The sequence below is a fragment of the Pseudopodoces humilis genome, chromosome 8 (genome assembly GCF_049639895.1).
Source record: "Pseudopodoces humilis isolate 2021_Gansu_Grassland_sample_001 chromosome 8, ASM4963989v1, whole genome shotgun sequence".
Classification (NCBI taxonomy): domain Eukaryota; kingdom Metazoa; phylum Chordata; class Aves; order Passeriformes; family Paridae; genus Pseudopodoces; species Pseudopodoces humilis.
In genome coordinates this window covers 9,661,705-9,679,759 of record NC_142207.1, presented here as the reverse complement: position 1 = coordinate 9,679,759, position 18,055 = coordinate 9,661,705, and the positions used below count along the sequence as shown (strand labels likewise).

General features: G+C 40.6%; 1 protein-coding gene across 11 annotated transcripts in view; it reads left to right on the top strand.

Moving 5' to 3' along the window:
• Positions 1-18,055, top strand: part of KALRN (kalirin RhoGEF kinase) — a 474,021-nt gene that overhangs the window by 292,824 nt on the left and 163,142 nt on the right. For all 11 annotated transcript variants that reach the window (XM_088058776.1, XM_088058771.1, XM_088058767.1 and 8 more), the window contains 2 exons: positions 10,190-10,385; positions 16,011-16,177. In XM_088058776.1, the coding sequence (XP_087914902.1) occupies positions 10,190-10,385; positions 16,011-16,177 (363 nt within the window). The remainder of the gene's footprint in view (positions 1-10,189; positions 10,386-16,010; positions 16,178-18,055) is intronic.

The window sequence follows — 18,055 nt, the reverse complement described above, 5'->3', positions numbered from 1 at the left end:
AGCACATTTGAGGATAAACTGCCAGAATGCACTGAAATTGGTGCATGGTGCTTACCTGACTGTGCTGTGAATCTGCCTGCCTTGCAGAGAAGCTTTATGAGATTGCTGTGATAACTCTCTGGTGACATGAGTCACTTATTAGTGAGGTTTGCCTCTTCAGATACAAAGAGATATACACTTGTCTTTAAACCACAGAGTGAAAAAACATGTTATGCATAAAAGAAAAGGATATTTAAAAGGTGGGCTTTTTAGACACTGTAGTGGATTTATTTTAAAAGGAAAAAAAAACCCAGAGGGGAAAATTAAAGGGACGTCTTTATGTTCTCATGCAAAAAAAAAAGGTCTTTCAGTTCTGTTTTGGAATCAAAAGCACTGGATGGAAAATTCATCAAAATATTGGGGTATTCTTGGACTGAGAAGTTTTGAAGAGATTCCAGCCAATCTCAGTAATTACTTTCTGTAGTTCTGATAGGAGATGAAAAAAGAACAAAATGTGTATTAACTTGTACACAAAGTCTATGAGACTGGTGACAGTGCTTGTGTCTTCTGTGGGGTGTGTTCCTCCTGCTGTGTCCCCCTGGTGCCTGTTCAGTTCAGGGAGCACCTGTCAGTGTTTGAGGATGATACATTCCTGGAGGTATTGTTTGTAAATCTGTAGGTAGCCTCAAGGTGGGTACTGGTAACTAATGGGAGGTTCAGAATTCTGTGTTAAATTTGTGTTTAAGACATGGCATGATGAATTATAGTGGAATAAAAGGCAGGAAGCAGGTGTCCAGTTTCCTAAAAGGTGTCCTGTTCTATAGCTGAGTGCCAGACATAGGAATCAGTGAGGAGTATCTGAGCTTTTCTGCTGTGACTGCACAGTGAGGTATTTCACTGCAGTCTGTCCGACAGTGCTTGTTAATTATGTAAATTAGAATAGTTTCATTTACTTAGCAGTAATGTGCATCTTCCTTGCTATTGAGAGACAGCATTCTTTGTGTATTTGTGTATAAATACATAAATGTATCTATTTCACGTCAGATACTGCTCTTTCAGCAAAGTATGTTATCTCCTATATTTAAATAGAAGAGACTTTATACATGTTGGTGTGGCAGATGTCGAATAATTGAGAGTTTTACTCTAAAGATGTAAATGGGTGTGAATGCTGTGCTTAAACATACCTGTAAATGGCACCTGTGTTTTCAAAAATGAAACAAAAAAAAAAAAAGGAGACAACCAATATGTGTTTCTGCAACACCCAAATGTGTTTGTAGACAGTATGTGGTAAACCCATGTAAATTATTCATTAAGGTCTCAGCCTGTTTCACTGCAGATTCAAGGTCTGAACCTATAATTGTGCTGATTTAAGGAAAAATATTTTTTAAAAAATTAAAACAAATCACTGTTCTCAAATTCTTTTCCTTTTTAAGTAGTCTTTCAATCAAAGGGTGTCACTACCAGGCATTCCTTTACTGATGGGGCAACTGCTGCATCAGGAGAGGGAGTAATTTACATTATTCCCCTCACATGGGATACCAGTATGGAAATACTTTGTGGATACCTTTGATTTGTTTCTGCATGGATCCTACTTCTGTCTAGTCACAGAATGGAGTGGCTGTGAAACATTAAGATATTTAAAACTGGAAATGTGCTTCAGAGTCTTCTGAAATCAGATTAGCTAGGAAGGATTTTAAAGAAAATCACCACTTAGTTGTCACTGTAGATTTGCTATTTTTTATCATATGAACATCTGAATTCCCTCTGCAAGATTAATATTACAGGGAATTCTGAGAGCATATTTCATAGTGTCAGATGGGCAGATCATTTTATTTAGAAAGCTCCCTCTCTCAGAAAAATAATTTTTATTTTAGAAAAATTATGACAATTTCTACTGAAAGCACAGTGAAAAACATATCCAGGTCAGTATCTTAAATCCTCTAAGTACAGTTAGTGCTTAAACAAGAAAGGAAGTTTGATGGATAATAAAACAAAGGCAGTTTGAAATAAAATCTTAAATAACACATGTATGCTATGCATTTCAAACAATGACTGAATTGGCTAAAATTGACACAGTAATGGTGCTTAGAAAGTAGATTGCAGTCAGTTGCCTCAGCTGTATAATGAAGATTCCAAGTCAGTAGGAAACAGTTACAAGAATTAACAGAATTAGCTCATGCCATTGTTGAGAAACAAAAAGATTTTTTTCATCACCATCATTTAAAAGCATGTATATTTCTGATGGTTGATTATTCCAAGGTATTGAGGGAAAAGGATAATGATATTTAAAACAGGAAATTAAGTATTTTTTTTCCTACTAAAGACAAGTAGCTTGAGCTATGACTGGAAATGTATTTAGGTTTTAATTTTCCATAATAGCCTAGATCCTGCATAGATTAAGAATTGTGAAATATTGTGTACCAGTATGATTGACTGTCAGATGAATTTCTCCTTTTCTAGTCTAGATAAGCCCCCTTCCATCTGTCCAAGGAGCAGTGCCATATTGAGCACATCCTTAGTGAAAGAGCTCTACCTGCTGCAGCTGTGTTAATCCTTCCTACACTCACACAAACTGCCTGCAAAATGTGGGTTCTCTGCTCCTAAACTTGAACATCTTTCTCCTCATTGCTGCTTCTGCCTTGTCAAGCACTGAGTTTCCCATTTTCCCCCTTCAGGTGTGTGTTCTTGGGTCTGTTGGTCCTTGTGCTCCAGGGAATCCCTTGACATGAGGACCCTTCCCTGGCAGCTCTGGTGAGAGGAAGATTTGCATCTCTCTAGTGGAGGATGCAGCTGTGGGAGCCCATCTGCTTCCAACTTCCAAGCTTTCCAGCTTTAGGGAAGGCTGCACACTAAGAGCTCAGCCTCAGAAAACAGTTACATCTCATATTGTTTCTTTCCATGCAGTTTTGGTACTGAACATTTTTGACCCTGTTAATTTTCCCTGCTGCTCTCTCTCTCCCCTTTCTAATTAATAATGCAAACGAAGTATTAGGATTTTTTAAAATTCACAAATGGCAAATGAGTTATTTTGCCATTTTGTTTAGGAAGTGTCTGTCTTTTGTTCTTTGGAACCTACCCTGCTTTGACTGTTCTCCCCAAATATTGAAATATGTGCCCTTGATCACATAACCCATTCCTCTGGCACTCCTTCCTAAACTTACACTGCACCCATCTGTTTTGTAGCCCTCCTGGTTTTTGAGCTTTTCTATAATCTTTGCATCTTGACAGAGGTTTGGAATCCAGACAAACTTTAGGATTAATGATTACTGTACAATCAACACTCATTTCCATCTATTTAGGCATTATTGATCTAGTACTTCAGAGAAATCTGTCAACTATTGTTGCATTTTGTCTTCAGGAAAAATACTTTAAGAGAAGCCACCCTTCTTTGGCAGGGCAGGCCAGCTATGTTCATTTAGGACTTTAAAGGACTTTTAAGCCTCACAGGCAGCTTTTGTGTTGTACTGGAGTCGTGGTAGGTTTGGCAGATACAAATTTTGGTACAAATGCACAGACCCATAGCATGTTCTGCATGTTCTTTCTTGCCTTAATCTCATGATATTGACTGATATTTACACTCTGGGTTCTTGGGGTAAGTGATAAATCCCAACTAGGGCAACACCTGAAAACAGACATAACAGAAACATGAGAGACCCTGGCTGGCCCTGCAGGAGACTGTTCTGCCTTAAGTTTTAACCCCACAATGACAGCCCATCCTTTATTTAGGAAATGTGTCTAACTCTGATGCCTGATATGTTTTATTCCTTTACCAAACCACAGCACGTTTCAAAACAAGACAGGGTCGTTGGGATTATATGGTTGATCTTTCCATATGACACAGACTTCCATGGAGTTTGTGCAGGCAGCCAGGTGACTCAGAGATTTCATGGAATGTGAATGTGGGAGCTGATCAGCTGTGGGGGAATCGGGAGTAAGGCTGGAGGGGTGAGGGCTGGCAGACATCAGCAGCAGTGCTGGCACCATGCTGAGTGTATTATACATACAAAGCACAGCCTTGCTCCAGAGTTATAGCTTCAGGAAGATCTGTCAAGTATACTTTGTCCTTTATTTCAGAAATAGTAATTTAAAGGCTTATTAACATTATTTGAGTGAATGCAAATGTACAGCAAAATGATGAGTAGATGTATAAGAACCAAATGGTAAAATGTGCTGAGTTGCATCTCCTAAAAAATTACTGCATGCAGTGTCTTTCTGCATATATTTCTCTTTCAGCGTTTGTAGCGAGATTATCAAATTCACCTGTAGGCCTCTATTGAACAATACAACTGAGAACACAAATGATCTCAGCCAATACATATCCAGCAACATTTGTTGGTTACCTCAAGAAAACCTCCTTCTCCCTTTCCCAGAAGTGTCCAGCTCCTTCCCTTGCATGTATTTGTTTCCTACAATGTGAAATGCTAGACAGAACCTGTGTTCTGTAGTCTTAGAGTGATGTGATTCCTACACCAAGACAGTCCTGGGAGGGATTAAGGGGGTTTCCACTGCACAGTATAAATTGGATCTTGTAAGCTGTTTGTTATATTTCAAAAAACCCCATGATCATTGAAATCTTCACCTGCTGGATGTCTAATTTTTCCCCCATTCAATTTCTTTGGCTCCATTTCACCTGCTAATTAAATTTTTCAGCCTTGATTTCTCTTGCTGCTTCTTCTGGCTGTTCACAACAATCCCTGAGCATGAATTTAGGAGGAAACAGGAGCCAGCTTTCACAGCCACTGTTATTTACAACTCATTTGAGTGTCCCATTACAGGTTTATAACACTAGCAGAACCTTTCAAGAGCATTAGATGCCTGCTAAAGGTACAAGATGTTTTGTAGGCCCCTCACTGACTAAAACCTGACCGTCAAGTGTGAACTTTTTTATTAGAAATAAGTGTTACAGAGATTTTGAGATAGATTTGAAAGAAATTTCAGTATTTTCTGTGCATAAGCTGGGATCCTGTAATGTTTCATGCTTAGTGAGCTTTTGTTTCTCTTTTCCGTCTACTAAATTTTCCAACTTCATGTCAATTCATTTTAAGGAAAGGGATGCTCTAAGCTGTTCTGGGCACCCTGTGTTTTGGAGCTGAATTTCATTGTTGCTCCAGATATTTTTGGGATTCAAAGGAATCAAAAGCACCGGAGCAGAATCATCACTGTGACAGTCCTTTCACACTTCAGTGGCTCAGGTCCCCACTAAGCCAGTGCGGCATCTCTGTCTGTTGTCAAAAAATGGGGTGACAGTGTTGTCATTATGCACAGAATCAGCCAAAACCAAGGCCTGAGAAAGAGGAACAGCAAACTTTCTGCTTATATGATTTGTAGAAGTGACAGCTCCATTTACCCTTTCCTGTCTTAGTCTGCTCCTAGACCCACTTACACTGTTGCATCCAGTCCTCTGTTCCTTCAGCCTGCTCTGAATGCCCTGGTGCCCATTCTCTGGTGAGTGCCTTAAAGATCTGGCCTCACTAACTCTGTTATAATTCCTCTCTTTCTGTACTCACAGGCATTCATTCTACATCCAGTAGTTGGAATTGGTTTTTATTTATTCCTTCCTGGATCAAATCTTTCCTCCCATCTCATCCATCCTCATGGTTAATCTCAGCTGTATGCCTGTCACATTTTTTTCTCTTGAAATGAGGTAGATCTTGCCTTTTCAGTACAGATCTGCTCTGTGACTGTTCTTCCTGTCCTGGGTCACCCTTGTGCTCTACCCACTCTTCTCACCTTTGCTTCTCTTCCTACTTGCACCATCATTTTTGTTCCAACCTGCCTCCTACATTTGCTTATTCTTCCTGGGCATCTTTACTCTTTTTCAGATCCCTCTCAAGCCCACTCTCTTTGTGTTGATAGCTTGTGCTCCCAGGATAGAACTTTCTTCCTTCCTCCTCATATGCCCTTCCTCAGCTCCTACTTCAGTATATCAGCTCCTATGTGATTCATTCTCCATATAGCATTTATCTTCTTTCACTTGATTCCTCACTTCCCCTCTCCACCTCCTTCAACTGGCAAACAAAATTTTCTGGTTTCCATGAAACAACATGACTATAGATGTTGAACACTGAATTAAGGCCAAATAAGCAGCATTCAAGCCTCAGAAGCACCATTTTGTAGAAAATCTCATCAGTAGCAGCATAAAAATATATACTTATGGATTTAGATAAGAAATTATTGGAGATATGCAATTGCTGGCACAGCAGCTGCTGCAGCTCTGGCAGAATCTTTGGCGTAATTCACAAGCAAGCTGCAGTGTAGGCATGAGATGCCTGGACTGCTCCTGTTATCATTATTACTGCTGCTGCTTTTCACCTGTGTACCTCTTCTCTGTACCTCTCATTATTTTCCAGGGCTGAAGAACCTGTCCCTCTCCATTTGGTCATGTTTCCCACTGATGTTGCAACATGACACATCCAGGAGGCAACAAATGCAGCAGTATTGCAGCAGTAGGAATTTGGGTATATTAAGTTGCTGCTTTAGGAAGATTCCTGCCCAAAGACTACATGGTCTAGGCTGTGGTCACTGTGTCTGCACGGAAAACAGAGCTGGCTGCCACAGTCTCTGTATCCATAATTGCTCTGTGATAGGCTCATGGAGCTCACACAGACCCAAAATTTAATCACATGCTTCCTCCATTTCTCTGATAAGGGTATTTCAGAGCTCTCACTTCATACTCAAGTGGGTTCACTGCCAGTGTAGCTTCTTCTCCCATTATCATGGCAGCAGGAGCATCTGTTTCAGATGAAGAATGACAAAATGTGCTTCCTAGGCTCATTGGAATCAACAGCTTTGTCATGGCTTTCTCTCATCGGTACTCCTGGGTCATTTCGCCTTCCTTTAGTAATAGGGAGCTGTTTCTTGGCCACTGACCTTGTATGACCCACAAAAAAGGAGGGTGGCTCCTTCCAAAGAGTTGGCTGAAGTGTGGCTGACAATGAGTCGTGTGCAGCTTTCCTTGGAACAGTGTGGGAAGCAGGGTATAATGCTGCTGCTGCTTGTGCTAGTGTAGACCTAGCACTGCTGCTCTTGCTGCTCTCATGACCATTCTGCTGTGGTAAAATTTCTTCCTCAAGACACAGCAGAACAGAGCAGAGCTCAGGTCTTCTATTACAGCAGGGCTTCCCTTCTCTCACTGCATGTGAGGGTTGCTGAGGTCTATTTAGAGTCACTAACACTGGTAAATAAAGTGATTAAATAAGAAGTGCTGTCAGTTCTTCCCACCAGAAAACTAGCACAAGAACAGGCTAAACTAATCAGCCATTCTTCTTTGTCAAAAGGGAATAAAACAAGTTCATGGCCAAGTGACCCTCATTTATGAGAGAATTCCTGACAGAGGCTCAGTGCAATTGGGTCTTACCACAGCTTAGAGTACAGGACACTTCTGTTTGATGCAGTCCTGGTTTTGTCAGAGATATCGAGGCCTGACTAATCTGTGAAAGAATACATTTTTAACACAAAAAATATATGGCTGTAGTTAACAGAGCTGCCTAATTACATCTTCTTCCTCAAGAAAAATTAATATTTTTCCATATACTCAAATCAAACCAGTATATTCAGATTCTGGCACCATTTCCAAATGGTCCTGTTGGAAGTACAGAAAATGCTGAGATTTTGAGGCATTGTCTATACAGACAGAAAAGGAAGTGTCTTAATGAGATATGCAAAGCAGCATGGTCTCTGGAACAGAGCACCAGATTGGGATTCAGGAAACCTGGGTTGTTATCACAGCCCTGCTTTTGCTTCTTGCCTTAGTGTGCTTTAGATCCCTTGCTAGCCATCTGTTTGTTACTCAGAGCATGTACCCAGCCTTCCTGTACCCACTGAGCCTGAGAAATTTGGTGTTGTTCCACCTCTTGCTGTGCCTGATTCCTTCCTCTCTTCTCCTGACCCAGCACATGGCATGACTGTCAGTCCATCATCAGCCCTCACTCAAAGGCTACTTCCCTTCTTCCTTCTTCCCTCCACTGGTGGCTGTGCTCTTGGCCTGGCAGAGCTGGCACTCATTCAGCTTTGTTACTGCAGGATGTGTCTGACTGTCCAGAGCTGCTCAGGTGCAGGCTTAGCCTGTGCTCCTGGCCCTGACAGCGTGACATAGAGCACCATGGGCTGGCCTTGCATCCCTCATTGTTTATCAGCTTGCATCCTCACTGCCTGAACCATCCTTTCCTCCTTAGCTGGAGCACTGATTGGATCTGGGGAGTGTGGGATGTCCCTTTTAGCTCCACTGTCCACAAGGGACAGGTCAATGTTTGGGTGCAGCTCCTTCTGTGTGTGGAGCCTGGTGGAAGCTGTTGCAGCCACAAACACGAGCTGCACTGGTTGCCTGGGAGCCACCCTTCTCCTGAGTGTTTGCAGATGCCTCTCTGCTGCACACCTGTCTTGGACACTCACACCCAAGGGGCAGAAACCAGTATGGTCAGGAAGAACCACTTCCTGGTGCTGGAATGGAAATTATTGTAGATTTAACAATAAAAGCAATAGTGGTCAGTGTCCCTTCTGCAGCCAAGTGGAAAAGTTACCAAGAGAAAGTTTTTCTGATTCACTTCTGTCATGTGCTTTTCCATTAGAAAGAGCAGAAAGGACTTTACACTGAATTTTGTGTTACTGTCATGACTATAGGAACCTGCACTCACTCTGAATTAATTCTGTTGTTTGTAGTTTGAAATGAGGTCAAGATCACCTCAGTTATTATTACTGTTAGCTGAGCATCTGTCCCTAAATGTAAATGTATCTAGTAAAACTCTTCTCCACCATCAACTTTGGACATTTTTCCATAACTGTTAAATCTTTCAATAAGTGTCCACAGTCCAGGGACTCCTGCTGTGATATGTGAATGAATCAGAGGCTGCTGGAATCAGGCATGGGGACAAAGACAGTGTAGAAATAGCTATTATTTAAAGGTAATTGAGTGGAATGGGCAAAGGAACAAGCTGAAGAAAAATAGAAACCCCTCAGGATATCCACGCTCTGCCTTTTACTCCGCAGCTGAGTCCCAGGTTCTTCATTGAGTAAGTCTGTTTTTCTGCTTTTCTCAAAAAAGAGCCTAAAACATGCACTTTTTCCTTCTAGTACAAAACTGTGCTCCTGTCCATTCTAATGTGAGAAAGGCTGGTCCATTTGGGTCCTCTTCCTAAGTCTGTGTTGCATATAATGTATGTTTTCTGGAAAGGAAAGCTGAATGGAAAATTTTGGATCTTGGTTCCTTAGGAAATTAAACATCTCCCTGCACACAGGCCCTGAAGAACACTTTTAGTGAAAAGCAGAGAACTTCTCAGAGCATCATAATGTGCACAAGTGGGAATGTAGATACCTACTTTTAGCTCTCTTGAATCTAGCTATGAGGAATTGACCTATTAATCAGAATTAAGGCATTTATTTAATCATTTTCAATCCTTCTAAGACTTGTATTCTGCATTGTACGACTTAATTCCCATTTCCCTTGCTCCCCCTCCCTCATTCATTGTCACTAGCACATTCCCTCTTTTTTGCCTGCAGCAGCAGAAGCAAGGTTGAGGTGAGACTGGGCTGCTTAGGTGGAGATTAGATCTTGCTTTAGTTGCACGGGCAAAACTGGAGGACTTTGGTGCTAGCTGGCTGCTGTGGAGAAAGATGTAAAATGCAGAAGACACCATAAATGGACCTAAAAGCATCAGTCTGTGTGTCACAATAAGGAAGCAGAGAAAGCAAAGGAGATTTTGCACGTTCCCAGGAGTTACTGTCAGCTCTTTGGTTACAGTCAGGTACCATTTGCTAATCTGTAGATGATTCACCTAAACCTTGAGTGTGATGTTTCTGTGTTGTGCATTACATCTGTGATATGTAACGTATAATGTGTTGCAAAATGCTTTTAGAAACATTCAGGCCATTTTGGGATTGTGTGGTTGCAGGGTGTTTTGTAATTCTGGAAGCATTATTTTTTCTTTTAATTTGAATATATTCAGAAATATTTGTTCTACCATCCATGAGAATAGAGTGGGTATTCTCTTCCAGTGCCATTTGGGATATGTAAGGAAAAAGGAAGGTGACAGTTTTTGTTGGACTGATAATCCTTTCATGGATTCTCGCCTAAGAAAAATGTGTCACCATTAAATGGGTAGGATCTGGAGTTTGAAGGTTTTTGGATCAGAGTCAAAATGCAAAGTATTTTCTGAAGTATTGTTTGAGAATAAGGTATTTCATTGATCCTGAGTGTCTGTCTCTGCCCGTGAAGGTTACAGCAGAGTTGGATGCTTGGAATGAAGATCTGCTGAGGCAGATGAATGATTTCAATACTGAGGATCTCACTCTGGCTGAGCAGCGATTGCAGCGTCACACTGAGCGGAAACTGGCCATGAACAACATGACCTTTGAAGTCATCCAGCAAGGGCAAGACTTGCACCAATACATCATGGAGGTCCAGGCTTCAGGTGAGAAGAGCAATTTGATCTCTATTTTACTGGGGGAAAAAAAGTCCCAAAACCAACAAAACAAAGCAAGAAAAAGCCCCAAAAAACATATAGCAAGCAGAAGTCCCACAATACATATCAAATCAGCTTTTAACGTAAATGTAGGCAATACCTGTCTCTGCACAGGACTGTTCCACAAGTTTTGAGGATTTTGATTCAGGATTTTAAGTAAAAACCTGCTGTTTCTTTGAGACTGAAGCTCATTGAGGAAATGAAGCTGACTTTCAAGTTTCATGCAGGAAGTTTCACAGCTACAGTATGGAGTCTGTGATTGACTCCAAATTGGATGGAGAGGGGAGGGCAAGACAAGCTCCTTGTCCTTGCTCTAGCTCAGAAACAAACACTGCAGAGTCATGAGCTACAGATCCTTTTGCTGGGCAGTCAGACCTCAGGTTTGGATGAAGTCTAGTCGTTCTAGACTTGTTAATCTTACTGCAAATAGACTTTAGTGACAGTCAGACTGACCAGATGGCTGGCTTCATTCTCTGCAAACTCGGATATCTTTTCCCTGCTCCCCGTTTCAGGGTGCAGACAGCCCAAGGGAAGCAGAGAGACAATAAGGGAAGAAAAAATCTAGGTATACAAGAGTCCTCTAGGAAAGAATCCAAATATGAGAGTTTTGAAACGCATCATGAAATGGAAGTCTTGATTCCAGCCAGTTCTACTTGAAATTGTTTTGTGTAAAAAGGGAATTCTTCTTTTCAGAGTGCACTTAAAGATAACAACTTGGGTGTAAAAAAGCCCTTTGAGATGTGCTCTTAAGTGAAAGTCTTGATTCATTTTGATACGGAGTCTGTCTCATTTTACTGTTTCTCAGCCTAAGAGAATTTCTAATACATCCTAAGAGGCAAAATTTTTGTATTCTTGAATTTTGTATCTGTAAAAAGAATATAATAATTCATATTAATCACTGCATAAAGCCCAGAAGTGAATGTTACTTGTGTAGTGCTCTAATCTTCCAAAATGTTTTTAATGAGTGCAAAGCAAGAGCAGTTTCTGTCCTTTCCCTCGTTTAAAATAAAAAGGATTTTATGGTATTATTCTTTGGCAAACATTTTACCTCTAGGCACCTACCTTCAAAAGAATCTGGCAGTATACAGCCTGATTTGGCAGGTTGCACTCAACAGAGGCTTGAGGACTGTTTCAAGAGGATGTTGTGATCTTAATAATAGATAGGCAATATAGATAATTTGGTGCATTCTGTGAGCCATGTGTGTGAGCCTCTCTGAGATCTGCCCACACTTTGCCTGGCCCTGTACTTCAGCCTCCCGACTTTCTGAGTTAGAAAACTCATCCTAAGACACTGGTTAAGATGTTTGTGCTCTTTGTCTGTTTGGTTTTTTTCATCCTGAAGGAACCCATGGGAGGTAAAGAACATGATCCAGAACAGATGACAGTCAGGAGCCTCAGTGACTGTTTTTTAGAAAATAAAAAATTAAATAAATTCTGTGTTCTTCAAGAAGTTAGAAACAACTTCTTTTGGATTTCTGACAAAAGGTTAGCAACTCAATGAATTGACTGGTAAAATGTTTTCATAAGATTCTCTAAGATCACTTTCTATGATGCCTGCCTGATAAAAATCCACTGCTCCCAAAAGCAGGGAAGCAGAAGTCCCATGGGGATGTAGAGTAGCTGTAGTTAATCAAAGGTAATGGCCATGTCTGCTGTGCATGGAATGCCAAGTGCTGGGAGAATGGAAAAATAAGGGAGAAAGATAGTACTTGGGAGCCTACTAATTCTTATTTCAATAAAGAACAATTATACTTCATAAAAAAGTGATTTAATTTTACTCCCTCTTCCTGAATCCTTTATCATAGCCACCCAGTGCATCGGGTAGGGGATGATTGTTCTTAACTGCCAGAGCTGAACACTTGCAGGCGTTCTGGGAAATCAGCTGCTGTTGCTGCTTCCTATTGTACACTGTCGCCACCGCTACAATCAAAACTCAGCTGTAGCCACAGAAGATAAAGCCAGAAAAAATGTGATTTTCCAGAGCCATTCTACCTAACCAGCCACCTTTAATTGACCAAGTTTCTTCCCTTCCCTATAACTGTCTTTGAGCTTTATTCTTTTCAACACGCCACACAGGAAGCTGACTTGATTTTGATTACTCTGTCGTTTGTCTTGGAGGTCTTTAAGCTAGCAAGTCTGTCAGATAAAATTACATTCAGGTGCTGCCATTTATAATGTCTTTTTCACTTGGAAGCCTTGAGGAGGTAGGAAAAGAATGTTTTAGACGTTCAGCCGTGATTTTTGCATGTCTGATGCAAAATGTCTGACCCTTATTTGGCTGTGTCTGGAAATCCCTGTGAACATTCTTATGCTGGTACAATAAATCCAGTGGTTCTGTGATGCAGCAGGTCAGACTCTGGGGATATTGAGGGCACCCATACAATCAGGCATCTCTGCAAGCCCAGTATTTCCAAAGTTCCATCCAGCTCAGGGTTCCATCCAGCTCAGGGTTATGTTCCTGTGATTCCTCCCAATACTCCAGCACATGCGAGTGAGCCTGGATTAGACTGTTTTCTCCATCAGAATAAATATTTTTAAAAGAAATGTTTGGTTTTGTTAGGAAATGGGTAAGATTGGAAATCAGGTTGCATTTCATGAAATTTTGCAGTACTTGCAAATTGTTACTAAAATTTGTGTCAGTCAGGAAACATATTTGTATGTAGAGAATATTATAGTAATATTCTCAACAAGACTGGAGTTTTAATGAGCCAGCCATTTTTATTTCAAGGAACCTGACTGCTATTTTTCCTGTTTGATTTTAGCTCTACTGCTGATAGCAAAGCTAAATATGTGGGTATATACTCTCAGAAATGGTTATTGATTTTTTTGGATGCCTAACTCAATATGTTGAAGGATTCTGGTGCTTCCAAAAGTGACAACTTGGACATTTCTGAGAAATCCATTTCCCACTGAAAAGTTTAGGATAATTATTCAGGAGTGATTCAGCACTTGGGCCCAAGCTGTGGTGATGACGTGCTCAGGTAATTTATAAGCATATGCACCTTAGTTAGTCTGATTCTAGGCATTAAAAGCAGATACACTCTAACAGCTGGTTAATTGATTGTGTAAATTTATTTGATTAATGAAGTCCACTTGCTTTGTCAATATCATTGTCATAATGAGCCCCCAGTTGGGGGTCTCTTATGGTTTACAGAGCTCCTTTTCATATCTTACACAAATTGCTTCTAAGTCAAACCTGAAATACACTGTAGAGCTGAAGCTGGGAACATTTATTCAGTCCCTGCCTGATACATGTAAAATTCAAAGGCCTTTTGCTTCCTGGTCATCAAGCTAACATTGTTCACCTCTTTTCCAAGTGTTACATTGCTTAAAAGGGAAGCAGAAATCTATTTCATTTGCTTTGTGATGTCCTTTGTAGTTAATTATAACTGTAGTTTATACTGCAAAAAAAAAAGAGAATATAAACTTTGCTATCACAAGCTCTTAATATTTCAGCTTAAAGCATCTTTAAAGCAGTTTCAGAACAGTTTTATACAGGTTAAAAGCAATAGCCCTTCCTTAGACTGAATTGTATCTCACACTGCAAGCAGTTCAGGTGTCACTAATGTATGTTTTGCAGGGTGCCAGTTAGTGTGGCTCAGTACTCTTTCCTGTAGGATTTTTTAAAACATTTTCAATTCCATATCATTCACTTGACATCTGCTGCACCGTTTGAGGCAGTAGAAGAAAATGGCAACCAAGTTCATTTTATCAGAAAGTCAGCTGTGCTTTTCTAGCTGTCAAAACACAATGTAAAGATAATATGTATGAAATTATTCGGGAAACAAGGCTTTCTATTTTGCCAGCCAATGCTTGAGAAGAAAAAGCGCTCCCGCCGCATGTGCTGGCCCCGCAGAATAAATCTGCGTGACATATGACAAGCAGGAAAGGGCAGATCATCCATCATGGGGAGCACACACTGCCCTTGGATGGCATCCCAGGCAGTTCCCTGGTTGCTGCTGATGAGTTAGCGCGATCAGAACTGCACCAGCTGAGTGTGCGGGAGGGAAAGCTGTGCATTTAATATCCAATAGGTGTGGGGAAGTCAAGCATACAAAAAGCCATCATGTCCTCAGGATACAGAACCATATGCAGGCTAATTGCAGCAACAATGCCTGGTGTCTGGCAATTGAAAAGAACTTCAGTCCCAAGAATAGAAACATATATTAAATTTCCAGTTTTAAATGGGAAGCCAGGGGCCATTCCACTTTATTTGGTAATGAAGGAACTGTTTTGTTTTGTCTGGGAAAGGGAATAAGCCAATCATTTGCATTCCCATGTGCTTTTTTGGATAAAACTAGAAACCAAGAAAAAGGGATAGGGTTAGTAATAAGGTCGTATTTATTTTGTGCGCTGTCCTGTGTAGATACCGCTGAATCAAAGTCATGAGTCTCTGAGGAGGATGAAGAGGGAGGTAAAGACAGCTTTCTAAATTGTTTTCAAAAACAGTGTCCAAGACTTTTTTTTTCAGCAGCTTCTAATTAACACATTTCTTTGTTAATGCTGTATTATTCGATGAAATCAAATGGCTTAGGAGGAAAGTGCAATATTTTCTCGGCATTACTGCAATTGCATTATTTTTATGTTAGGCTCCTTATCCTCCCTGCTTCGAGGCCAATGGCAAAATTCCAGTAGACCTTAATAAGGGAAGAGTTTGGTCTTTCTTAGCTTGCAATCCCAGGGACTGCAGTAACATGGGATGACATCACATTTCCTCGAGGCCAAACAATCGCATTGGTGTCACCCAGAAGGAAGGTGTGAAGCTGGGCACTGCATTTCATGTGACCACTACACACAAGGCTCACAGAGTCACAAAAACATTCAGGAGGTGGGAAGGGCCTCAGGAAGTCTCTGTTTCAATCTCCTGATCAAGTCAGGGCCATGAGATCAGACCAGGCCTTTGAGGGGTCAGCAAGTTCATGTAGGATGCAGGGGAGGGGAATGTGATACTAAGAGACCCTTTCTGTCTGCTGTGTGAGGATTGGAAAAAAGTCAGTCTGTGGAATAATTCTGAATGAACTAAAGTCCGATTTCAACTAATTCATTGTTAATGAACCTCTACAGGCACCGAGATAAAAAAAAAGTTTTCTCTATGGAGTTCCCTGCACTTGAAGCACTACTGTAGATCTGGTGTCAAAGTTTACTTCCTGTATTTCACTTTTCTATTTTTTTCCTTATCTCTTTTCTCTTCCAGGTTTTCTTTCCCACATGCATTTCTAAAGTATAAGTTTATTAGTTACCCTAAGAAAGGAAGGATTTTTCTGTCTTTTTTAAAATTTGATGTTCATGCAAGTGTTTGAGCAAGACTGTGCTTAAGTCAGTCCAAGTGGCCAGATGCTGATGAGTCAGATGAGCAATGACCATCAGAGAAACACCATTTTGCAGAAAAATGTAGTGATGAAGATTAGGGAGCTGGGAAAGCCAAATATTACACGTGAGAAAGTTAAGTGAGAAAGAACTACTCGGATAGATGCAAATCAATGTGTTAGGTGATAAAAATATTTGAAATTTACAGTTACACAAAATTGAAATTTCAAGTAAGTGCCATGATCTCTCTCTCTCTGCATGTTACAGGCATTGAGCTGATCTGTGAAAAAGACATTGATCTTGCGACACAGGTTCAAGAACTGCTGGAATTCCTTCATGAGAAACAGCATGAGCTGGAGCTTAATGCTGACCAAACTCACAAGAGGTTAGAGCAGTGCCTACAGCTCCGGCACCTCCAGGCTGAGGTCAAGCAGGTGAGAGTTTTTAACCACACATGAGAGGCTTGAGGGGGTTTTCAGCTATTACATGCATTCACACTGCTAAGCCAGTGTCTGCCAAGGGAAAAACCTTTAGGTGGGCAGTCTAAATCCCCCTTTCTTTAACAGTACTTGATTTGCTGGCAGGTTACAGGATGGCCCTTTGCAAATAAGAAGGGGTTCTGCTCTCCCAAGTGTGCATGGTTTTGGCTTCATGAGTAGTTCTGGGAATGCTGTGCAGAACTGACCACGAAGCTTCTCAACTGGAGAAATGGCCTCAAACTCCAAGTGTTCTGGGAATATAATTATTTGATTTTTGACCCAGACTTAAGCTGAGGTGGAGAACAGGCCCAAAAGAAAGGAAACTGAGCTGTGAGGCCTAAGTATGACATTATGGTAGTTTCACCTTTTCATTTATTGTTATGCATCTGTTGTCTTGCAGAAAACTTTAACACCTTCTGGTGATTTAAAAAATTCTGTCAATGGTCTCTAGATCCCAAACCTTGTTTAGGCATCTTAGTATTATTGCACTGCCTTTCTTTTAAATTTCATCCTAGCATAGGCAGTAATGTTCTGCCTCCCTTGGTTTTCCCTAATATTTAAGTTGGATGCCTCATGTTTCTTTGTTTTCCTTTGCTGCACAGGATAATATTACGCTTCCTGCTTATGGTCCATAGATAGCTTCACACTGTATGTCTGTCTTTTAAGTGAATGTTACTCTAGACATCTGAAATATTCCGTTTTCTGTTTTACCCATACAAATAGGTGTGTTGGGGGGTGGTGTTGGGAGGAGCATCCAAATGCTGCAAGGTGTTCATGAAAGATATCTGCTCATTTGTTTACTTGTACACATACACACACTCTCTGAATGCTCAGTACATATGATCACAAATATTCACTTTTGGAGACAGAATAACTGAATTGCTTTATCATTGTTGGAAAAAAAATCCTTCACACTCAGAAAAGTGGCAGCACTAACAGCAGTGCATACATTTTCTTTTGAAGTCTTCTTTGATGTGAATATTGTGCAATTCTACCTAAAAGTAGCATAGAACTCTCCTAATTATTATTTTTAAAATATGGTCATTTTGCATTTGTGGTTATTGAAGATCAGCTCCTCATGAAGTTCTGGGGCTCTGTAGACTGCTTAGCTTTTTTCTGAAAGAAGAAAACAAACCAAGCAAAACCCAGAAACACACTATGATATTTATAATCACCATCTTAACATGATTATGAAGTATATACTTCCTTTTCTGTAGGCTCCTGAAGTTTCTTATACACAGCTTAGCTAAGCTTGGAGTGTTTGTGATAGGTTTCTGATGAAGCAGAGCCATTTTAACTTATGACAGAAAGCAGAGAGGCGTTACATGTGTAGCAGAAAGGCTAAAGAAGCAGGTTGCCCACTTGCCTGAGATGAAGTGCAGTCAGCCCTGTGGCTGCTCCTGCAGCCATTCAGTGGCAGTGCAGCACTATCTGCAGGTAGCTGATGTTATTTACCTTATTATCAAATATCTGCTGGTCCTTACAACTGAAATCTACCCAAAGGAAGTGATTATAGGGCTGAGCTAATACTTACTGTGAGAGAACAGCTACCTTGAATTAGTATTTCCTTAACAGAGCTTGGGACCATCAGACCCTTTGTTATGTGACCTCTCAGCACACCAGTAGTGAAAAAATATTATATTTGCTCAGCTGAATGCTAAGCACCCCTTTGCTTGTTAACCTACAAATTACCACAGCTCTTCCTTAGAAAGAGGCAAGTTAAAATATTTCTGTGTCCTATCTATTTGGTTTCCTGTAGATGAGTCATATTCCCAACCATTTAGTGAAATTGGGAAATGTATTGATTTTGGCTTGTAGTTCATCTCCAGTCTA